The sequence below is a fragment of the Carlito syrichta genome, unplaced genomic scaffold (assembly GCF_000164805.1).
Source record: "Carlito syrichta isolate Samal-C Ts95f unplaced genomic scaffold, Tarsius_syrichta-2.0.1 Scaffold306975, whole genome shotgun sequence".
NCBI classification, from domain to species: domain Eukaryota; kingdom Metazoa; phylum Chordata; class Mammalia; order Primates; family Tarsiidae; genus Carlito; species Carlito syrichta.
Genome location: NW_007251071.1, coordinates 368037 through 388004, shown reverse-complemented (window position 1 = coordinate 388004; position 19968 = coordinate 368037). Strand labels below are relative to the sequence as shown.

General features: G+C 39.5%; 1 protein-coding gene across 1 annotated transcript in view; it reads left to right on the top strand.

Annotated features, from left to right (window-relative positions):
- Positions 1-19968, top strand: part of PIP4K2A (phosphatidylinositol-5-phosphate 4-kinase type 2 alpha) — a 76299-nt gene that overhangs the window by 8799 nt on the left and 47532 nt on the right. Inside the window, exon 3 of the mRNA XM_008063639.1 lies at positions 16420-16572. Coding sequence (XP_008061830.1) covers positions 16420-16572 — 153 coding nt within the window. The remainder of the gene's footprint in view (positions 1-16419; positions 16573-19968) is intronic.

Here is a 19968-nt window from a genome sequence, read left to right as displayed (position 1 = left end):
TTTTGACAGTCATCCTTGTACAACCATCCTGCACGTGCTTCTTCCCTGACCATCTGAGCTCTTTTATTCCCTGTTCACCAACTGTTGCTACTGGGTTTGCCCAGCCTACTCTTTCACAGTTTGTCCTCATAGATTAGCCACCCCGGAAGGAAACTCTGCTCTGTGCAAAGGTGCACTTGGTCTGAGACCCAAAGGAGCCCCTCTCAGATTGTACATCTTCTGGTAGACTTAGGGAAGCTCCTTCACAGCCCATCAGTGTCACCAGATTCTTCTTGTGCTTTTTCTGCTTCTTTTTATGAGCTGAGCAAATTACTGTCCCCACAGTAACCTGCCGCCCTCCCTCCCCCCCGGAACGCAGCCTTCCTGTTTGCCTGTATTTTCCACTCCAAACCTGCTTTGACCTGTACCTCGTGACTTTCAGTGAAGAACTGACAGTCAATCATCCTTGCCCACTGGGTGCTTCTCTCCAGGTTAAATGCTGTATTTGTTTATCATGAGCTTTGGGGGCAGGTCTCTGTTATTTTAATCTTCATAGTCAGGCACCAGCCTGAGATTGTAAAAGGTGATCTTATGGCACTATATGAAGTTGCTACAACTCATTGCCTTTCATTTTTATGTTCTTTTTCTGATAAGCTATTTCATTATTGATAAATGTTAAACTGCTCCTCTCCATAATGAAAGCCATTCTGTGCCTGGGATTACAGCTCATAATTTCTTTGGGTCTCTCCAAGAGCTTAATGCAGGGCTTTGAACACAGTAGGCATTTAATACATTCTTGATGATGATGTTCAAGTTTGCACATTGGTCTTTAACTCTTTGGCGAGGTCAGAGGACCATCTGTGCTTACTCAGATATGTCAGCCACAAACCCAGAAAGCTGCCTTCTCTGGGCAGGTTACTTCTGTTTTCTGGGCCGTGTGATTTGAGGCATGTAATTGTAATCCTGAGTTGTCAGCAGGGCAGTGACTGGTTTCCAGGTTTCAAGTCCATGAAACAGGTCGCCTGGGTTGAGGAAAAGAATATTTCCTGGTAGTTGGTAGGCCTGTTTTGAGTCGTGGATCTTCAGTGACTGATGCTGTGACCACAAGTCATTCACTTAACCCTGGAGCACCTCAATGCCCTCGTCTGTAAAATGAGAAGGGCATGATGTTCTTTGAGGTTCTCCCACTGTCATTTCTCTGAATCTATTGCTAAGTCACCATGAGTAGAAGACTATCACTTAGGCTCTTCTACACAATATTGACATGTTCCCTTTAGGAGAGTCAACACTTGAGCATGGGAGAATTGAGGTTAAGGGACCTCTCCTTTGACTGAAAATGAAAACTTTTATGTGTGATTTTTTAGCAGAATGTACATACTGTTGTCAAAATGAAAAGAAAAACAAAAATGTATACAAGACTATATGATTAGTTCAAGAGAATTAAATGTACAAAATGATTAGGTATTTTAAAAATATAGAAAAAAGTAGTGGTTACTAAATGAGGACATTTTTATGAGAGGTATAAAAGATTGGTGATAAGAATAAGCTAATTAAACTGACCTTTATGTTATAGCCACTCTTCTGAGGGCTTCACTAATCTTGGACCTCAGGTGATGGAAATATACATCTTCAATGCAGACTTCTAGAGGAATTGGGGAAAGGAAAGCACCATTAATCCTCTTCTTAAGAGAAAGGACAATATATTTCCAATTATACATTTAAGAAGGCCATTGAAGAGGGAACTGCTTCTCTCATTATCTTCTTTTATTTCCTGTGGAGGCTGACATGGCACCAGAGCTGCAAACACAGCTGTTGAGGTTTGAGATAGGATAGTGTGAGATCAGAAAGATATTTGACTATGGAAAAGTAAGTTTCCTCACTAAGTTGCAAGATAGGCAAAATGTACTACATTGTCCTGAATCTCACAGCTTTACCCTCGAACTTGAATTTTTGTCCAACAGCTTATTTATCCCCAGCTCCCAACTAGCCTAGGAGCATCCTTAGAAGTAACATTTATTGGCTGTGACATGTCCACTGCAACCATGTGTAGGTGCTGAGCTCAGTATAGAACACTTACCAGGTAATTTTACTTGCACAAAGATAACCCAGGGTCTGCAGCTGGCAGAGTGGGTTACCTCATGATAGATGTGTTTGGGAACCTTGCAAGAAGAATGTTTGAACCAATCACAAATACCTGTGTACTGTATGATTATGTCCAGAATAGGCAAATCTATAGGAACAGAAAGATTAGTGGCCTCCTAGGCTGGGGGTTATGGAAATGAACGGGAATTATTCCAGATGGGCTCAGGGTTTCTATTTGTGGTGATAAAAATGTTCTAAAAATTATTATGGTAATAGTTGCATGATTGTGTGAATATACTAAAAACCATTGAATTGTGTACTTTAAATAGGTGAATTCCATGGTATGTAATTTATACCTCAATAAAGTTGTTAAAGAAGAAAACTGTTTGGAATTTGAAATTAGTTTATATTCAATAGGAGACCTTTTTTTAAATTTCCAGCCTTGGTATTGTCTGCCTTTTTCTTGGGATGAGTTATGATAACAGTATTTCCATTTAGAAGGAGTGAATTTAAGAAATTACATAGTTTGTAATATTAAATACCAAATCTATAGAAAAAAAGGAATAGCCAGTGAATAGAGTGGTTTGTTTTTGCGGTTTGTTTATCATTGAATTGTTTTTCCTCATAAACTAATAGCAGATCATTGTCTATTTCCTAAGTCTGTACAAAGTGACAGCAGTAACTTATACTGAATAATAATTATTTGAGTGAGCAGGAAGCTTAGAGACTGTTAAGTCCAGCTGTCTTTCCTTGTTTTATGTGTATGTTCTTTTTTTTATTATAAAGGTGTGGGGTACAATTCAGGATTAGATATACAAATGCTGATTATACAGGTACTCTTGTTGATGAGGTATGCCCCTCCCACCCCTAGCAGTTTCCCTCAACTGCCAATCCCACCGCCCCCCCTTCCCACTACTGCCAATCCCTTTCTTATCATATTAGGATAATTGTTCAAGGTCCACTTATGAGTGAAAACATATGGTACTCTGTTCTTTGTTTCTGTGATAGATCACTGAGTATGATCAGCTCTAAATCCATCCAAGTTGCTGCAAAGTCCATATGTTTGTCCTTTATGACTGCATAATACTCAATTGTGTATATGTACTACATTTTTTTTATCCAGTCCAGCTTCGATGGGAAACATGGTTGGTTCTATGTTTTTGCTATTGTGAATAGAGCTGCAACAAACATACGTGTGCAGGTATCTTTTTTGTAGAATGATTTGAGTTCCTCCAGGTATGTTCCCAGTAGAGGAATTGTTGGGTCATATGGAAGATCAGTTTCTAGTTCGTTCAGAAATCACCACACTGTCTTCCAAAGAGGTTGCACTAGTTTGCATTCCTACCAACAATGTAGAAGAGTTCCTTTTTCTCTGCATCCTCACCAGCGTCTGTTGTTTTTTCTTTTATTAACGATGGCCATTCTTACTGCGGTTAGGTGATATCTCCATGTGGTTTTGATTCGCATTTCTCTGATGATGGATGAGGCTGAGCACTTTTTCATGTGTCTGTTGGCTGCCCTTATATCTTCTTTTGAGAAGCGTCTATTCATGTCTTTTGCCCACTTTTTTTTTTTTCATAATCAATATTTTTTATTATGGTTTTGTGGGGTACAGTTAAGGGTTAGGTATATAATTACGTTTACGTTTCATTCAGGCACCCTGTTGATAAGAGGTGTTTCCCCGTCCCCAGACAGATATTTGCTACTGTTAATCCCATCTCCCTCTCCCCACCCCATAGTTTCCCAGTACCGTCAGTCATTTTCTTATAGTATTACATTGGATGTTCAAGGTCCATTATATGAGTGAGAACATGTGATACTCGGATCTTTGTTTCTGTGAGAGGTCACTCAGTATTATACACTCTAGTTCCATCCAGGTTGCTGCGAAATTCATGATTTTGTTCTTTTTTATGGCTGTGGAGTATTCCATCGTGTATATGTACCACATTTTTAAAATCCAGTCCTCTTTTGATGGGCAGCATGGTTGTTTCCAGGTTCTTGCTATTGTGAACAATGCTGCAGTAAACATACGTGTGCAGGTATCTTTTTTATAGAGTGATTTGAGTTCTTCAGGATATATTCCCAGTAGGGGGATTGCAGGGTCATATGGGAGGTTGATATTTAGAGCTTTTAGGAATCACCACACTGCTTTCCACAGAGGTTTGCCCACTTTTTAATGGGGTCGTTTTTTTTTTTTTCTTCTTTCTTTCAGCACATTTGAGTTCCTTGTATATCCTAGATGTTAGGCCTTTTGTCAGTTGGTAAATATTTTTTTCCCATTCTATGGGCTGTCTCCCTCCTCTCTTCATGGTTTCTTTTGCTTTGCAGAAGCTCAGTTTGATGAGGTCCCACTTGTCCATCTTATTTCTTAAGGTATGGGCATTTAGGGTTCTGAATAGGGATTGGTTGCCAGTTCCAATTTCCATAATGGTGTCTCCTGCGTTTTCTGAGATTCTTACAGTTTGAGGTTTTATATTTAGGTCTTTGATCTATTTAGAGTTAATTTTTGTGTATGGTGATAGGTAGGGGTCCTGTTTCAGTCTTCTGCATGTGATCAGCCAGTTTTCCCAGTACCATTTACTGAATAGGTTCTCCTCTCCCCAGTGGTTGTCATTGGAGGCTTTGTCAAAGATGAGTTGGTTGAGAAATTGAAGCTTTGCTTCTGGAATCTCTATCCTGTTTCATTGGTCTATGTGCCTGTTCTTGTACCAGTACCAGGCTGTTTTTTTTACTGTAGCCTTATAGTAAACTTTGAAGTCTGTAACTGTGATACCTCCTGCTTTATTTCTTTTGCTAAGGATTGTTTTGGCTATTTATGGTCATTTATGTATTCTAGCTCATTCAGAATTCCATATGAATTTCTGTATTGTCATTTCCAGGTCTGAGAAGAATGATGTTGGTAATTTAATGGTATTGCATTGAATCTGCAGATTGCCTTTGGTAGGATGGACATTTTAGCAATGTTGATTCTTCCTATCCATGAGCATGGAATATTTTTCCATTTGTTTGTGTCTTCTTGGATTTCTTTGAGCAGTGTTTTGTAGTTCTCATTGTAAAGGTCTTTCCCTTTTCTGGTTAGGAAGATGCCGAGGTATTTAATTTTCTTTGTGGCTATTGTAAATGGGATTGTGCTTTTAATTTGGGTCTCTGCCTGCTGTTGTTGGTGTATAGGAATGCAGCTGTCTTTTGCACATTTATTTTGTACCCTGAGTCTTTGCCAAAGTCTTCATCAGTGCAAGCAGGTTCTTGACAGATTCTCTTGGATTTTCAAGGTATAGGATCATATCATCAGCAAAGAGGTATAACTTGACTTTCTTTTTTCCTATTTGGATACCCCTGATTTCCTTTTCTTGTCTAATTGCCCTAGCTAGGATTTCCAACACAGTGTTGAACAAGAGGGGTGAGTGTGGGCAGCCTTGTCTTGTTCCAGTTTCCTGTTTCCAGTTTCTGTCCATTTAGCAATATGTTAGCTGTGGGTTTATCATAGATGGCACTCAGTGTTTCGAGGTAAGTTCCTTCTGTACCTAGGTGTTTGAGGGTTTTTATCAAGAAGGGATGCTGGATTTTATCAAAAACTTCTTCTGCATCTAATAATATAATCATGTGGTTCTTGTTTTTATATCTCTTGATGTATTTAATTACATTTATGGTCTTGTGAATGTTGAACCAGCCCTGCATCCTGCGATGAAGCCTACTTGATCGTGGTGGATGATTTTTGAGATGTGTTTTTTTGGATCCGATTTGCTAGAATCTTATTGAGGATTTTTGCATCTATGTTCAAAAGGGGTATTGGCCTATAGTTCTCCTTTTTGTTGGATCTTTACCCAGTTTGGGTATCAGTGTGATGTTAGCTTCATAAAATAATTTGGGGAGAAGTCCATCCTTCTCAGTTGCCTGGGATACTTTCAGTAGGATTGGTATCAGCTCCTCCTTGTATGTTTTGTAGAATTCTGCTGAAAAGCCATCCAGTCCAGGGCATTTTTTTGGTAGGTAGTTTTCGTATAACAGAGTCAATTTCCTGGGTTTTTATTGGTCTATTTAGTGTCTCATTGTCTTCTTGTTTCAACCTTGGGAGGCTATGTGATGTCAGAAAGTCCTCCATTTCATTTAGGTTATGAAGTTTGTTTCCATATAGGTGTGCATAGTAATCTCTGATAATCTTTTATATTTCTTTGGGGTCAGTTGTGATTTGTTTCTTGCATTTCTGATTGGGTTTATTTGGGCTTTTGCTCTCTTTTTCCTGGTCATTCTGGCTAGGGGTCTATCAATCTTGTTAATTCTTTCAAAGAACCAGCTTTTTGTTTTGTTGATGTTTTCTATGATATTTTTGTCTCATGTCCCATATTTGGGTTCTTATTTTTGGTGATTTGGATTCTTCTGCTAAAGTTGGGGTTTTGGTGGTCTTCTCTTTCCAGCTCCCTTAGGTGATTTGTTGGGCTCTCCACTTGTGATCTTTCCATTTTCTTGATGTTTGCTTGTAGAGATATAAATTTCCCTCTTAGAACTGTTTTCATGGCATCCCAGAGGTTTTGGTAAGATGTTTCTTCATTTTCATTTGTTTCCAAAAATCTTTTAATTTCTGCTTTGATTTCATTGTTGACCCAGTATTTGTTCAGCATTATGCTCTTTAGTGTCCATGTCTTTGTGGGCTTTGGGGAAGTGTTGTTGGTGTTGATATTTATTTTTATTCCACTGTGGTCTGAGAATGTGCATGGCAATTTTTCAGTCTTATGAAATTTGTTTATGCTTGATTTATGGCCAAGGATGTGATCAATCTTGGAGTACGTTCCATGTGATGATGAGTAGAATGTACATTCTTTGTTTGTTGGATGGAATAATCTGTAGGTATCTATTAAGTTCATTTGGTTGAGTGTCAAGTTTAGGTTTTGGATCTCCTTGTTGATTTTGTGCCTCAGTGATCTATCTAGGGCTGTTAGTGGGGTATTCAAGTCCCCTGCTATAATAGTGTTAGAGACAATATCTTTTTTTAGTTTACTTAGTAGTTACTTTATAAATGCTGGTACTCCTGTGTTGGGTGTGTATATGCTAGGATGGATATTTATTGTTGCTGGATTGAACCTTTTATTATGTCGTATCCTTTTGCATATTTTAAAATTTTTGATAGCTTAAAGGTTGTTTTGTCTGATAATAAGATCACAACTCCTGCCTTATTTTGTGATCCATTTGCCTGGAAACTCATTTTCCATCCTTTAACTTTGCGTCTGTGTGCATCCCTTATAGTGAGATGAGTTTCGTGGATGCTGCATATGTGGGTCATGGTTTCTTATCCAGTTTGCCATTCTGCATCTTTTCAGTGGTGCATTTAGTCCATTCACATTCAGGCTGATTATTGAAATGTAATTATTTATCCCTGTCATGAGGTTCTTATAAAGTTTTTCCTTTGTTTGCTTGTTTTCTTTTGGCTTTGGGGTTAAAGTATGTGTGTGTTTTCAAGTTTCTTGTTGCGCTGTATTCTCTGCTGATTCTGTGCTCTGCTGTTCTCTTGGGAAGTATGTGGTCAATCTTTTTCTTCTTTCTTCTGTGCTTAGTACCTTTTTAAGTGTTTTCTGTAGATCCGGTCTGAAAGCTGCATAATCTTTTAGGGATTGGATGTCTGGGAAGGACTTTAATTCTCCATCACTGATGAAACTGAGCTTGGCTGGATAGGATATTCTTGGATGAAATTGTTTTTCTTTGAGGTCTTTGAATATAGGGCTACAGTCTCTTCTTGCCTGTAGTGTTTCTGCCGATAGGCCTGCTGCTATTTTGTTTGGTTTTCCCCAGTAGTTAGTGTGACCAGTCTCTCTTGCTGCCTTTAGGATTTTTTTCTTTTGTGCCTGCTTTGTGTAGGCGAATTACTATTACTATGTATTTAGGGGTTGATCTTCTCATTTGATGTCTTGTAGGGGTTCTCTGTATCTCTTGTGCTTGACTGGTCACATCTCTGGTGAGATAGGGAAAGTGTTCTTGGATTACCTCCTGGAATACTTGCTGCAAGTTGTTCTCCATTTCCCTTTTTTCTTCTGGGATACCAATCAGGTATAGGTTTGGCCTCTTGATATAATTGCACATCTCTTGTAGGCTTTGTTTTTTCTTTCTGAGTCTTCTTTCTATGCTTTTTACAGATCATGTTAATTCCATGTTCTGGTCTTCAAGTTCTGAGATTCTTTCTTCAACTAGACTAATTCTGCTTTTCATGCTTGTCAGCATTTATTTCCTGGATGAAATTTTTTATTGCCAGAATCTCTGTTAGAAGTTCTTTCAGTGTTGCATCTTGTCTTTCTTCATTCTTATTCACTCTTTCCATCCATTCCCTAATCCCTGTCATTGATGACTTCCATTGTTTGGGCAAGAAGTTCTGATTTTTTTAGGAGTTTTGTCTCTGGTACACTAGAAATTGCCTATCGTCTTCCTTTGGCTTTTCCTCATTTGTGACACATCTCTTGTTTTTCTCTTTAGTTCTTTTATTCAGTGTCAGTGGGAGAGGCTTTCCCTTCTGATGTTTACTCAGTCCTCTATTCTTTCCTGATCCGGGATATGGATTTTGAAGTGGGATAGTGGATGGGAAGTTTTGCTGTCTCTCATAGTTTTTGAAATTCGAATAAAGTAGGGGATGGGGTGCTAGGATTCAGAAACTACTTGCAAATTACAATGCTCATTTATTGTGGTGTGTGTTCCCTGAGACCCACTCCGTACCACCACTCTATATGATGATGCAAAGCAGAAACCAGTGCAAAAAACAATTACACACACACACACACACACACACCCCACAACAAACGGGAATAACAACAAAGTGTAACAAAACAAACAACAACAACAAAACCCAAGAAAACTAAACACACACACATACATTCCTAGCACAAAGTGAATAAAGAAAAACAAAGACTAGAAGAAAAAAAAAGGAATTCAGATCAAACCCTCACACATATATTGACACACACCTTAAACTATAAAAAATGAAAATAAAAAACCCAGAAGAACAAAAGAGCAAAAACAAACGAACAACAACAAAATTGAAGGATGAACACTCAATCATTCACATACACACATAAACAGAAAACAACAGATAAAAGAAGAAAAATACAGAAAAAGAAAAAAAAATGTGGGGCAGTGCAGATCAAACCCTCACGTTCACATTCATGCACAATCGAAAATTACTTTTTTTTCTTTTTGAGTTGGAGTCTCACTCCGTCTCCCAGACTGGAGTGCAGTGGCACGCTCCCAGCCACTGCAGCCTCCACCTGCTGGGCTCTGGTGATCCTTCCGCCTCAGACTTCCAAGTAGCTGGAACTACAGGTGTGCACTACCATGCCTGGCTAATTTTTGATTCGTTGTAGAGATGAGGTCTCGCCAGCTGGCCCAGGCGGGTCTCGAACCTGTGGATTCAGGCAATCCACTCACCTTGGTCTCCCCAAAGCGCTGGAACTACAGGCTGAGCCACTGAGCCCAGTGGAAAAATACTTTAAAAATAGATATACTAACAAACAAGCAGGCAAAGAATTTTTTAAAATTAAAAATTAAGAAAAAAAAATCCATGTCCTCTTGTGGCAGTCTCTGTAATTGTTCCTCTAATCATGTCTCTCCTGCATAGCCGCCTCTTTCATTCTCTCCTCAGTGTCTGGAGCAGGAAAGGAGGAGGGGCAATGGAGGTGGGTGGGGCTGCAGTCTTCCCCTCCCACTCTTGTATGGTCAGGGAGATCTCCTCAAGTGAGGAGGTACGGGATTGTCTCTTCCCCAGGTATGTACTTGCACGGGTTCCCCAGCCAGGCCTATCCTGGAATGGAGTTCTCCTATTGCAACTGATATCCAGGCTCTGCCTGGATTTGTCCTCTCAGTTGTGGCCCAGCTATGTGGTTCTGACATTCAGAAGATTGCTGGGGAGTAGGGGGTTTGGGTCAGCCCTAGTCTCACCACTGATCTCTTTGGAGTCCTTCCTCGTCCTTTTCTGGCCACACCCTTTGTCCCGTGACTGGATCAGGGTAGGGGATGGGGTGCCTGGAACTCAGCACTCATCAGGTCCCTCCAAAGTTTGTGCTTTCAGAATATTCCTTCTGGGTCACAATCAATCCCTGAGTAGTTGATCCAGCAGTCACAGAGACTGGGTCTATTGCTCCCTGGTGAGCAAGTCAAAGCACTTTCCTGCCCTGCCTTCAAGATGGTGATGGGGTGCCTCTCTTTTCCTCTTCTGGGGATCTTTACTTCTGGACTCCCTCCGCATCCCCTGCTGCCAGTGCCCTGCCAGGCACTGAAGTGGTGAGGCAAAGCCTGGAGCTGGCAGTCTTCCTGCTGCTATGGTGAGGGATAGCCTGAGGCAACAGTCTCTCCCCACTGCTTTTCACAGAAAAATTTTTGCCTGTTTAAAAAAAAAAATGATGCTCGGCTTCTGCAACCTGGGAAGAGCCAGGGACCAAGCAAAGAAGCTGCAGCACCAGCTATTGCACCAGGTACCTGGCCACTTGCTCTGGAGCCCCCACTTAGACAGTTTCTCCCAGCGTTTTCTTCCCAGGAAGGGTTTTGTTGATTTAAAAAAAAAGAAAAGAAAATGCTGCTTGGCTTCTGCATCCCAGGAATTGCTAGGGGCCCAAGTGCAGCAACTGGGGCATCAGCTGCTGCACCAGGAAAGCCCTGGCCGCTAGCTCCCTAGCCCTTACTCAGTCAGCTACTCACACACCCACTCATTCTCCAGCACATACACAAAATTTTCCATACACTCACTCATTGGCACCGGGGCTTGCATGGTCCTACTGGCTCAGCCGCCATCCTCCCGGCCTCTCCAGCTGTCTTTCTTTACTGATAATCAAATTACAAAACAAGGGGAAGGGGTGGGAATGGGGAAGGTAGTGGAGGACTCTAAGGCCCTGATGCTCCAAGGCTGCTTTCTGGGTGCATTCTATTACGTTGCCATCTACTTTCTTTGCCGACACCTGGTTTGAGAAAATGTGGAGAAGTGAGCAGGGGCCAAGGATAGAAAGAAGACCTTATGGGCTTGGACTTTTCAACTTGAAACTTGTGTAAAATGTCTTCAATTCTCCTTTTAAAATGTAAGTTATTATTGAGGGCTCTAGGAAATAACCTGCTGTCACTTTTGAACTGATAGGTATTGAATCCCTGATTTTGAATTTAAATAATGTCACCTTATTACCATGACAAAGAATTTGTTTTCTAATGAAAGTAGATCTCTCCAAACCCTGGGTAGATTTCACTGGGTAATTTTATCTGGCAGCTTTCTCTTAAAGACAGATAAGACGTGAGTAAAAGTTCCAAAAAGTGAATATTTCACTTTGGAAATGAAGATGACTAAATCAACCCTATAAAGGGTGCTTGTGTTGTAGATCAGATCTGCTTCTCAGACTTGGCCATTTTAATTTGGTGATTAAGATGAGAAAGACTTTTTAAAAATAGTGTCTTCTGCTAGGCTAATTTTCTTCCATAGAGAGCTGGTAACTTGCAAATTTCATCTTAACTTCTTTTTCTGTCCTTCCCCGCCCCCCCCCCGGTTATATTGCAGGGAGTAACCCAGAATTCCACACTCCTAGTATAAAAGATTACTCCTTTCAGCTTTGGCATTCTTTCCCGAGAAAACCCATGTAATTTTAAGCAGAGAAAGAGGATGGGATAGGCTTCTAAAGGTAGAAGCCAGTGACAGAGAATGAAAACCTGCAACAATTCTCAGACCACATGAACTAATAAATAGGCATGATGCAGTGTGCCACATGGTCAGAAATGTGCAGAGTTCTTAGGGTTGACATCATCTCCACAGTCTACAGGACTTGTAGAAATGCTAAGTGCTAGACATCTTTCAGCTCTGTCTTTATGCAGCATGAATTGTCTGACTCTGAGCCCAGGACTCAGCAACAAACATACAGTCTGCCTGTCCTAAAGTCTTGTTCCACAAACACACATCTGTCTCTGCTCTTGCCTGGAGAGAAGACAGCTCCTATTCCTCCCCCCTCAGTTAATGTCCAGTAATCAACTTCCCAGAAGGCGTCCAGATAGTTAATAAAAGTATAAATAAAGGACCCAGGACTTCATTAGCATGGTGATTGTTATTGATGATGGTTTCTACTCTCTTTACTTGGCAAAATTGAAAACCTAAAGATAGGTTGGCTTTGTGCCAGCTGGCTCACATTCTAAATTGATATTAGAAGTTGTTTGTCACTATGGAATGATTGATAGAAACTATCCTATTGTAATGCCCACCAGACTCTAGAGCCCAGAAAGGAAAGCAGCACTGTGGGGATGAGTGGGGGGGCTTTGGATGGGACCCTTGTAGGGTTCTTCACATACCACGGCCCACCAGATGTTAGAGAACTGAGATGGGCAAGTCATTTTCACTCTGGGTCTCTGTTTTCTTATCTGTGAATTGAGTGACTTGAAATAATCTCCAAAGGTGCTTCACAACTCTGCATGTTGTGAGATTTATTTACATATGGAGGGAACCCTTGGGGTCCCTGAGAGTCACTTCTAAGCTGTTTCCCTCAAATCTTTCTCTCTTGGCCTCCCCATCTTGTCCAAGCATCTTGTAGTACAGTGCTTTTATTTGTTTTTCCTTTGTGACAGAACAAAGCATACTGAGGAGTTTCATATTCAGTTTCACTAGATGGCAGACGTTTTTAGGCAGCACAATGGCTACTTTGAATATATAAGACCTCTTTTCCCAAGCTCATTTCTAGCTGAAGTTGTCCTGAATACATCTGGAATCTATAAAGTGGCTCTCATGTGGCTCTAAGAACCGGCTCTAAGAACCGTTGTCATCTTCTCTTTCATCTTGGCCCAGATGTCCTAAACCATCATTATGCTCCTGCTGAGATGATGGTTGTACTGTCTCCTGACTGGACGCTTCTTGGGGAGATGTGTACTGAGTCACTTTCTGAGGTCTGTGCTCTCCAGCATTTCCTAGAACAATGACCTGAGTCTGCGTAAATACATTTTTAGAGTTAAAGATCTGAATCTAAGGTAGAGATCTAATTCAGCCCTCTCTAGCCCCTGAGCTGATTCTCCATCGCTTTACAGTCCCAGAAACTGAGGCTCAAAGAGACTAAATTATGTATGCAAGGACTGATGAATGTTCTAGATCCCAGACCAATGCCCTATTACATTGCGCTACTTTTAAAAATACACATTTGCTTCATGACCTGGAAAAGGTAAGAAATAAAATGATAATTAAAAAAATAATTAAAAATAAAAACACAATTTTACCTTATTTTAAAGGCTACAAAGTCTATGATTATGATACTACCTAAATGACAAAAGTTTAGTCTTGTCTTTGTGAATTGCCCTTTTTGGTTACAGGAATCTTAGACATATTGCTTGACTCCAGTGAAATAGTTGGATTTTTCCAAGTCTTAGAATCATTTCCAAGGATCAGACATTTTGTATAAAATTGTATTAACTCTTGATTGTTTGCTTGTCTGTCAGATAAGGCTTTTAATAGGTTGTATTCACATATTTTTATGTTCATAGTGGTACAAAAGGTATGTTCTAAGTTTTGACAAAGTATTTCTAACTTCACTGATTATTTGACAATCACGAGCCTTTAAAAACTTATTTCAAATACTGGAAGTAGACGTTGTGGGTTGGGACTATTCATGTGACTATTAAAATAAAGTGAACTGAGACAGAATCAAGATTAGAATTTTTGAGGTTTTATATCCCAGGATTAAGACATGGTCTAATCTAATGTAAAGTCTGTAAATGATTATAACAATATCTTTGAAGCTGAAGGGAAAGGCAAAGAATTTGGAAGGAGATAGTATCTGACCTAAAGAGTTATTACATTATTTTATTTTACGTTTCTAGTCTTTTATAAACCCATACATTGTATGGGTACTTGTATATAATATTATTAAATATTTTCCTAATTAGTACAGTAAATGCCACGAGTTTTTATTCTGAACTATAAAGTTTTCCATTTTAATCAAACCAGAAATGAAGAGAATATAATGAGAAAGGCATTAATGCAGGTAAGTCTATAATTTTAACACACTTAATACACTAGACACTACGCATTATGCACCAGAAAAAAACAATTCATTAGACCCTCAGTTCTCACATGTGGTCTGCAGACCAGTTCCGTCAGCACCATCTATTTCTTAAAATACCACCCCCACCTGCTGGAGCAGAATCTACATTTTTTAACATGATCCCAAGGTTATTCCATTGCTCATTAAGATTGAAAAGCACTGACTATGCAGTTTTGATTTTATTCTACCCCCTTGGCCCGTGAGAGAACATTATACTGTCCTAACTAATATGCATAAGAAAACAATCTGTGAAACTGGTGCTGTTGTAATTCTGTCCCATGCTGAATAGTTATTCTTTACTATCCCCCATCCTCTAAAAGTTATTTTGCACGTATTGTCAGTTTGACAAAGCTTTCGTCTGTTCCACCTGGCATTCATAAACTTGGTCTGCTCCACCTGGCTTTCATAAAATTGATTGTTCCTGCTTTGATTTTATGCCCAAAGATAATTTGCAATCTTACAATTCCTAAAGTTCTTGTTTTATTTGGAATTAATACCCTTTTTGCAAATTAATGTTTGGGAGGAAAAAACAAGACCATTAACAAAGAACAACAATTGCTTTTTTCCCCCTGGTGTTTAAAATCCTAAAAGGGAACATTCGCTTTGATTTTCTTCTTTTATTATAAGTAGGAAGTAGTGTAAAGGAGTTTTTGTTTGTTTGTTTTTAGAAAAAAATATAATTGAGAATTAAACTCTTGTTCATATAGCCTTTATCCTGAAAATCATTTTCATTATTCTTGCTCTATCTAATGAATTTGAGTTGTCTTAAGAGTAATTAAACACTGCCAAGTCCTGCTTTTTGAGGTCATAGGAAGCTAAGTTGACTTTTTTTCTTCTCTCAAGTTTTCTAGTAAACTAAGGAAAGCAAAAATCAGTTAATTGGTGGTCTTTATTCTGCATTTGTCAGATATACCTGTTTGCATTCGGATCTAGATGTGCTATTTCAGAATGTGATGCACTGCAGGGTCCATCAGGGAAATGAGGATGAGCTCATGGGCTGTCTACCTCCTCAGGCTTGGGGCATGCATGGGCCACTGCACCCCTACAATTTGATTCTACCTTGTACAATTCAGTTCCGTTGGATTTCATCTAGAAAGAAAGGAAAAGATAAGGAGACTTGAATAAGAAGACTCACACCAGGGGCAGAGCTATCACCTGCCTCTCTGAAGGCATCCATGTTCCCTTAATTAGACAGTGTTTGTGCCACTTGACTTTTGAATGCCCACTTGAGAGAAGTTGAAGAAAAGGCATGTTTGTCTTTGGATCCTGCACATACAGTCCAGTGGAGCCAGGCAAGGAGTGAAAGTCAACACTCAAGCACAGTTAGCAGGGATTGGAGGCCAGACTTCCTTGGGTGCCAGGGGCTTGTTAGCCCCACTCATCTGGATGGCCAGTGTCAGAAGGTTGGGGCAATGGGCAGTGGCTTCCTGGAGGATCTGAAAAGGAGGAGATCCAAACAAAAGAGTCATGTGTGCAAGAAGAAGAGTAGGCTTAACAGCTAGACTGTCACTAGCTTGAACCAGATCCTGAAGTTAAATTATGCCGGAAGAGCCCCTATTTCAGAGGCCCTCCTTGCCCATCCTCCAGAAAATCAGTAGTTCTCAAAAATGGCTGAAGAGGCATGGAGGATGGACCAAATCTAAATCTCTGAAGAGGAGTTGTTTTAGAATACAGTTGCCCAGATTCCTGCCTTCTCCTACCAGGGCACACCACAGGCCTAGTTTACTAGTTTACTAATTGAGTAGTCTACTAGTTGATAACTTGTGTTCAAAACCAGCCACACTGGAGTTAGAATTCTAGATTTTTCCTTAGTAACTGTGTGACCTCTCCTCTCTATATCCCTCTCTTATCCCATCTTCTTATCTATAAAATGATGATTGTGATCATAACCATTGTATGAGAATGTTACCATAATTGGGGGGGATACTCTGTGCAAAATGCACAGCACAATACCTGTTACATAACGTAAGGAAACAGTGACTAAAATTTTCTTTTATGACTGGAATCTAATTTTACTCAGAGGAAAAATTTGCATTCCTGTCCAACTCTGAAAAGATGACCAAGGCGAATAAAGTAACTTTGATTACATTTCTAGATGTTAGCCTGCTTAAGGACATTAGAATTATAGTACACACTCAAGCTGTCGTCATTTCATCTGAAAGGGTTGCAGTGTCAGTTATGATGAATTAAAATATTGTCATCCTACTTACCAGTTTATTCTGAACACAAATGTTTTTGAAAACTTGGAATGACAACTACTTATCTGGGAATCAGAAAGCCTCATCTTTAACTCATTCTCTTCCCTCTACCCCCTCTTATCCTGCCCGGGAAGAATTCCTTGACCAGGAGTGCACCCCTGCCCAATGACTCCCAGGCACGCAGTGGAGCCCGTTTTCATACGTCCTACGACAAAAGATATGTCATCAAGACTATAACCAGTGAAGACGTAGCCGAAATGCACAACATCCTGAAGAAATACCACCAGGTAATTTTTCTTTATGTTTATTTGAAACTCTGAGAAAGTTAACATTCCTGACTATTTATAGCCAAGGCCAAAGGTTTTAAATATGTATTAAGGAAATTGTGAGAATATCTTTGACACAAAAATCTAATTAAGTCTGGTTTTCTAAAATTATTGTGGCCAGATCATACTTAGAAATGCTTATACTATAAAGATTATTAGTTTTAACACTTTTAATCTAAATGTTCTTCTGTAGAATAGTTCCATTGATTATCACACTGATTTTAAAATCATTAAACTTAAGATTTGGCAACTTTTCAGAAGGGTTTGCCTGTGCTAGAAGTTAGGTGTTGACCTCTGAGTATTTGTCCATTGACACCTCCAAATCCCTTACTGATCTCTTCTGCCCTGGCCCCAGAGCCCACCTCACTCATATCTATTGCTGAGAAAGTTCTCTGGTTTTAGAAGATGAGTGCTGATCTCCTCCCTGCCTCGTTTTTATCCCGGAACATTATCCTTTCTTAATTGCCTGGTGATAAAACAAACCAGTCTTGAGAGCAGCAATCTCTTTCTCATGGAATAAATCCCAGCACAAACCTGCCTAGAAGAGCACAGATTCTCAGGGCCAGGCCTGAGATGTAAGAAGCCTTCCTGTTACCCTGGGGTAGGGTAGTAAGAACATGAAATCCATTGTTGGACAACCCTGGGTTCAAATCCCAGCCCTGTCCTTAACCAGTGACTTCTGGACTCTGAAGCCCTAGTTTCTTCATTTATACAGTGAGGATAACAGTTACACCTAACTCTGGAATCCTGAAGATTAAATAGGAAAATGTATGTCAAGTATCTGGCACAGTGTCTGCCACACACTAGGTGTTCAATATATGGTAGTGATGGCAGCATCATTATCATCAAGATAATATTTATGGTACAACAGTAATAATAACAAAATCATCTGAGAAAGTGTAGTCTAATGTCACAAATATGACTGTTGCAACATCACAGGAATCATCTTCAGAACAGGTGTTTCAAACAAACACACACACACACACACACACACACACACACACACACACACACACAGAGTTGCTTTTAGAGTCTGTTGTACTCTCTTTAGGCTATTGTAACAAAACACCGTGGTCTGGATGGCCTAAACAACAGAACTGTATTTCTTAGAGTTCTGGAGCCTGGAAGTCTTAGATCAGGGTGCCAGTATAGTTGGGTTCTGGTGTGGGCTCTCTTCCTGCTTAATGAACTTTTTGCCTTTTAAACTGCCTACCTTTTCACTATGTCCTCTTGTTAGGGGGTCAGGGGCTAGGGGGGAGGAAAGAGGAAGCTTTCTCCTGTCTCCTCTAATAAGGGCACTAATCCCATAATGAAGGTTCTAACCTCATGACCTAATTACTTCCCAAAAGATCCGCCTTCAAATACCATCACTTGGGGATTAGGGTTTCAGCATATGGATTTGGAGGAACACAAACATTCAGTTCGTAGCAGAGTCATACTTTTTCACGTAAATATCTTCAAATCCTCCTCAAAGGTAAAGATTGGTTATCACAGAGGGTATTCAAAATAATAAAGTGCTACAAGCCCTGACTGCATTAATAAAAGGATTCCCAATGAGTTTAAACAATCATATTTATTAAGTATCAGCCTCTCAGAGTATCTGCTTTGAAGGCAGCACTCATTGGGTTTGTGAGCCCTTAGATGTCTCTTTAAACATCTGTTTAAAAGCATTACTTTGTTGTCATGCTTTATGCTCTGATATTATGGATTATTTCTTGGCAGTTGCTTATTCTTCCGATCTTTGCAAATGTGGTCAAATTGCATTTTGCTTGCAGTGGAGTCTGTAAAAATCTTTGAGCTAGATTCTGTTTCTGGAAACTTGGTACTGTCTCTATATTGTTTTCTAAAAATCATTAGTCAACCTCTAAATTCATTTGACATGTAATTTTTTATAATATCGGTTCCTTTGGAAACTGGTTCTGGAGTCTTTATGCTCTTGCCTATGATAAAGAAAATTTAAAGTGCCAGGACAGTGCCTGTGAGGGTGAAGGTGCTAAGGCTCTGACTTCTGAATGACTTGAATTACAGCTGGCAGCAGCTTTTAACTCTTCACCTTTTAAACTGCCTACTTTTTCATTTTTCCCCTTCTGGAATTCAGTGTCACACTTATGCATTCTTTTTATACTTTCTTTCAGTTGTTTCAGAACATGCAGAGCAAAGTGATATCTCATGACTGGTGAGAAAATATCCTGATAGATAGCTGTGATACCACTCTGATAAAATGAGACATGCAATTCATATATCAACTTCTTGATGACAACTTTGAATTCAGAATCCTCTGACTTTACAGAAATCACAGTCTGAAATGTCTCTGGGGTAGTTACTGTTACCTAATATAGAGATTTGATATATCCCCAGTAGTATGTAAAATACATTTGGGATCAAAATAAGTCTACTGACACACCCTAGGAGCTTTAGCAATATGAAGATTTCCTTTTGTTCTACCACTACAATATTGTTATTTTCTTGGTATGTTCTTTGTTCAGAAAAGTCTTGTTTATCCAACATCTATATTTTTTTTTCATGAAAACATAATATTTTAAATATAATTTAAATGGTCTTAATGATTGAGAATCACCATTATTAATACAAGTTATTTAAAGGGCACTAAGTTGAAGTCAGGAGATACAGACCCGGATTGTTATGAGTTGGTTACTTAGACGATCTCTGAACTCAGTTTCTCCAGCTCCATTCTATTTATTAACTTATTTATTAATTTATTTATTCTTGACCTTATTTCAGAAAGGATTTAAGTTGACTTTCAAGGAAATTTCAGATGCAAGACAGAAGAAATGAATAAAAAAAGGGAGAGATAGAAAGATAAAGGCACAAAATGGTACCATGATGACCAACATGCTTGCTACTTTGAAATCATTGCTAAGGAGAAGTAGATGTGGCCTTGGTACTAAGATCCAACAGAGGTGTCTCTAAGGAGTTCACAGAGAGGACTCAGGTCATCTGACCTGTTAACAGCATCCTTGCAGCAAGGTGAGGAACATACAAGAATGTCAAAGAACTTTAAAAAAAAAAAAAAGGCAACATAGACTGCTAAAACCATACTGGCATATGTTTACATTTAGTCAATGCAGTTCCACCGAGGGAGAAATCAATATACACCAGCTGCCTACTCTTTTCGTACACTACTCTCAGGTAGGGTTTTGGTGAACGTTACATGGTGGTGAGCTCAGCCTGGCACGTCCTTATGTGATTTTGTGTGACCAGACACAAGCCTCTCCTCTGTAATCCCGGGAGGTTCTCTCAAGCTATGTCATTCTCTCACTCTGATCTGAGATGCCCAGAGGTATTTGAGGTGTATATAAATAAGGCCTTTATTTCTTTTTTTTTTTTTTTTTTTTT